The sequence below is a fragment of the Nomascus leucogenys genome, chromosome 22a, assembly GCF_006542625.1.
Source record: "Nomascus leucogenys isolate Asia chromosome 22a, Asia_NLE_v1, whole genome shotgun sequence".
NCBI classification, from domain to species: domain Eukaryota; kingdom Metazoa; phylum Chordata; class Mammalia; order Primates; family Hylobatidae; genus Nomascus; species Nomascus leucogenys.
Genome location: NC_044402.1, coordinates 53,826,475 through 53,830,955, shown reverse-complemented (window position 1 = coordinate 53,830,955; position 4,481 = coordinate 53,826,475). Strand labels below are relative to the sequence as shown.

Here is a 4,481-nt window from a genome sequence, read left to right as displayed (position 1 = left end):
CATTCTGAAGAGGCTGACAATTTTACTCTCTCATTTTTTTCCTTTCTCCAGAATGGGTTCTGGGTGGGTCCCCTGGGTGGTGGCTCTGCTAGTGAATCTGACCAGACTGGATTCCTCCATGACTCAAGGCACAGACTCTCCAGGTAAGAACAGAGCAATTATTTTTTTCTGGTGTATATGCAAGAATTGGCATGGGGGAGTGAGGCCTTTCCTTGTAAGTCCAGGCCACAGACCAGACTGGAAGTGGCTTTTGGTTTCAAAGAGCAGTGTTCTTCCCTTTGGCTGAAAAGTACACCTTGCTTCTTTACATGGTATGGACTTCATATACAGAGCCACCTATTCAAGGGGTAGGGAGGCAGGAAGAGGGGAACATTGTGTCTTGTTTAGGATCCTTATTGTGTATATCAATCTCAGTCAGTGCCTGGGCATGTTTAAGGCCTTGACTTCGGTTTGAGCCTGCTGGGAAAAACCTGCAGGTGGCTGGGTCACAGAGGCATTCTGTGATTTTTCGGTCAGGACACGGAAAGAAACCTCAGTTGGGGTATATGTGGACAAATGAACCTGGAAATAAAGGTTGCTCCTTCTGTCATTTATTAAGCCACTATTATATGGTCAGAATTGTACTAAACAGTTTTGAGAAGTAAGAGAAGTTGAATAGAATACATTGTCCTTGTCCTCCGGCTACCAGGTACAAGTTACTTGTCACTGTTATTTTTCTAGCACAGGTGACAGAATATGCAGCCATGAAGCAATGTGAGACCATGAAAGCACATATTAATGAGCAGAAACAGGATGTAATGTGCTGAGAACAGAATCCCCTTTGCATGTTAGTTTCATTAAATACAAAAGAGGAACAAACCTGGCCGGGGGAGATCATCATTCTTAGAGAATAGAAACTGCTCTGAGTTTATAATGTCCATTAAACAATACAACTGAAAAAAAAAATCAGCACAGATTTTAAATGATGATGAAAAATTCAGATTTCCCCCCCTGGTTTACACTACTAGAGGAAATAGAGAAGAATATACATGCTGAGAAATTGCAGGCTGGAACTGCATCTGAAATTAGCTACTGAGTGAGGGATAAGTGGGGTTCACCCAGGAAGGTCATTCTTATGGCTCAGTTCAGAGTTGGAGGAGGCTTCTGAACTTAGAAAGGAAATTACAACCCAACATTAATAGCAATTATCCTTCAAGTCTTGACTTAGATGCAATTTCTTCAGGAAGTCCTTCCTGACTTACCTACATTATTAACCCCATTTGAATTTCCTTTTTATTGTAGTTGTTGTTCTTAAGTGCATAGAATTGGTTTAATTTTACCCAATGAGTTCACAGCACATTGTAATTATTGGCAGTAGTACAAGACTCTCTCGTCTCTTCCCTTGCCTCCATTCTCATTCTCTCCCCTCCCTAGAGAATCCATTCTAAATGTGTCTGGTATGTCTCTAAGTATGAGAGTGGCCTTTAGAAATATGTAGCATTATTTCTCTTTATGTATTTTAAAAATTTAATAAATGTCATTGTGTGTTGAATCACATTCTGTTTCTTTTCTCACTTGACCCTGTGCTTTTTGAGCATACTGAGGTCAAAGGCCTCCTCTTAGATCCATGTGGTCTGACGTAATTTACCAGGCATGGGTTTTCCCAGAAGAGGGGGCTGGTTCATGGTTTTGGTTTTGGTTTTCCAGAAGATTTTGTGATTCAGGCAAAGGCTGACTGTTACTTCACCAACGGGACAGAAAAGGTGCAGTTTGTGGTCAGATTCATCTTTAACTTGGAGGAGTATGTACGTTTCGACAGTGATGTGGGGATGTTTGTGGCATTGACGGAGCTGGGGCAGCCAGATGCTGAGCAGTGGAACAGCCGGCTGGATCTCTTGGAGAGGAGCAGAGAGGCCGTGGATGGGGTCTGTAGACACAACTACAGGCTGGGCGCACCCTTCACTGTGGGGAGAAAAGGTGAGCTGGAAGGTGAGGTCTGGCGGGGCTCAGGAATGTCTCCCATGTGAACCTGGCCATGGCTCTTCTTTCTTACAGGCAATTTTCTGCTTTAGGATAAATGGTTGTCTGTGTAGATGTTCTGGCCCCAGCTGTGATGCATTATCCTCACAAGTCAGCCACTGTGATCTTGGTCTCAGATCCCCAAGGTTCTCAGGGACTTCGAGGGCTAGTGTACTCTCAAAGAGAAGCAGTAATCGTGGGAGTACCTCAGAAAGTCTAAATCCTCCTGGCAGGCATTGACATACCCTGTTACCGATCTTGGGGGCTGAGACTTGCCTATACTTTGTGTTCACTTGGGTGATCTGGGAAAGAGATTAGACATAGTGATAGTCCCTAAAGAATCTCCTGTCCCAGCTTGGTGGTTTTCTTTCACGGTGTCTCATTTTTCCTCCCTTCCTAGTGCAACCAGAGGTGACAGTGTACCCAGAGAGGACCCCACTCCTGCACCAGCATAATCTGCTGCACTGCTCTGTGACAGGCTTCTATCCAGGGGATATCAAGATCAGGTGGTTCCTGAATGGGCAGGAGGAGAGAGCTGGGGTCATGTCCACTGGCCTTATCGGGAATGGAGACTGGACCTTTCAGACTGTGGTGATGCTAGAAATGACTCCTGAACTTGGACATGTCTACACCTGCCTTGTCGATCACTCCAGCCTGCTGAGCCCTGTTTCTGTGGAGTGGAGTGAGAATTAGTTTCTAGTACTCTCTGGGCCTGACTCAGGACTATACTGACTCAATACAGAGCCTGTGTCACTTCTGCATTTATCTTGGTCACAACATGAATTATTCTTTCCCTTGATCTGGGACAGTCACAGAAACCAGAGTCCTTGGGTTAGGGTGGGAGAAAACATGGCAGATATGTATCCTCATATCTTCCAAGAAATAAGGAGGTCTAATCACCTCATTATGTGCTTCCAACCCTATGAACTGGTGTCCTCTAATTCTTTGGTCTTAGTATTTAGGAGGCATTCTTATGGGCTGTAAGAATCTGTAACCGACGGGTGGTAACTCCATGGGTGCCAACTTTGGTTTCAAAGAACCATTTCCAAATTTGTTTATTTTCCTCTAGCTAGCATTGGATTTGGTGTCTAGTACAGATTCTGGGATTCCAAGAAAGTGCTTTAAATATTGGGATATTTTTACTAATTTTAAGACCTGTTTCCCATAGGAGCTCAGTCTGAATATTCTTGGAGAAAGATGCTGAGTGGCATTGCAGCCTTCCTACTTGGGCTAATCTTCCTCCTGGTGGGAATCGTCATCCAGCTAAGGGCTCAGAAAGGTAATGAGCCTGTGAGGAGTGCCCTGCCGCCTGTCCCAGACCTTCCCCACTCCCACCTTCCCTAACATCAATGATCTGAAGCAAGGAAAGCTGATTGTACCTCTCAGGGATCACCGGGATAATTTCTTTCTGAAGCTAGAAATGGGATAAGCAGAGAGAGTGCTGACATTGACAACCATTTGTTCTTCCTTCAGGATAATCATATTGGGTCCTAACTGGGGCAATCCATTCTTTTCTCGATTTCTTTCCAGGATATATGAGGACGCAGATGTCTGGTAATGAGGTAATGTCTCTTTTTGCTTGTCTTTGAGTGGCAGATCATTCTCCCAGTTCTTTGGCCAGAGGGAGATGACATGTGGGTAGGGAGGAGTAAGGTTGGTGCTGTCTGGATGGGACTATCCCCTGCGTCTCTGGAACGGCTGTGGGGGGTGGTGAGGCTGCCTCCTGAGACCTTCATCACTGTTCCTCCAGGTCTCAAGAGCCGTTCTGCTCCCTCAGCCATGCTAAGGTCCTCACTGAAGCTTCTCTCTCTGGAACCTGAAGTAGTGATGAGTAGTCTGGGCCCTGGGTGAGGTAAAGGACATTCATGAGGTCAATGTTCTGGGAATAACTCTCTTCCCTGATCCTTGGAGGAGCCCAAACTGATTCTGGAGCTCTGTGTTCTGGGATCATGCATCTCCCACCCATCTGCCCTTCTTCCTTCTATGTGTACATCATTAATCCCTATTGCCAAGGACACTGTCCAGAAACTCTCCTAAGACCTTACTCCTTCCAGCCCCAAATCATTTACTTTTCTATGGTCCAGCCCTACTCCTATAAGTCATGATCTCCAAAGCTTCCTGTCTTCCAACTGCAGTCTCCACAGTCTTCATAAGACAAATGCTCAGGGGTCACTGTTTCCTTTTCACTGCTTTTAAAGAACTTTTTATTGTCAAATAAAATGGAGATACAAAAAAATGTACAATTTAGTGAATTATTTAAGGAAAACCCCTGTAATCAAGTCAAGGAACAGGACTTTGCCAGCTCCAGCAGAAGTCTCTGTGTATTTCAGGCCAATCAAAGCCTCTCCCTCCCCTCAAAAGTGACCATATCCTGACTTTATTGTAACCTTTTTCATGTCTTTGTAGTCTATTCCCCCAGGTATGTGTTCCTGGACGCCACAGCTTAGTTGTCTTTTACATCTCTTATACTTCACTGGTTTCTC

General features: G+C 44.8%; 1 protein-coding gene across 1 annotated transcript; it reads left to right on the top strand.

Moving 5' to 3' along the window:
• On the top strand, positions 1–4,233 carry LOC100603684 (HLA class II histocompatibility antigen, DO beta chain). The gene is made up of 6 exons (XM_030804262.1): positions 1–143; positions 1,687–1,956; positions 2,399–2,680; positions 3,167–3,277; positions 3,529–3,560; positions 3,749–4,233. The coding sequence occupies exons 1-6, from the start codon at positions 53–55 to the stop codon at positions 3,782–3,784; spliced, it is 822 nt and encodes a 273-aa protein (XP_030660122.1). The 5' UTR covers positions 1–52; the 3' UTR covers positions 3,785–4,233.
• The last annotated feature ends 248 nt before the right edge of the window (positions 4,234–4,481 follow it).

Bases quoted from the DNA above. Each gene is read 5' to 3' on its own strand.
- LOC100603684 (XM_030804262.1), top strand. From the start codon at position 53: ATGGGTTCTGGGTGGGTCCCCTGGGTGGTGGCTCTGCTAGTGAATCTG. The intron at 144-1,686 runs GTAAGAACAGAG...TTGGTTTTCCAG, and splicing joins TCAAGGCACAGACTCTCCAG to AAGATTTTGTGATTCAGGCA. The intron at 3,561-3,748 runs GTAATGTCTCTT...CTGTTCCTCCAG, and splicing joins CGCAGATGTCTGGTAATGAG to GTCTCAAGAGCCGTTCTGCT.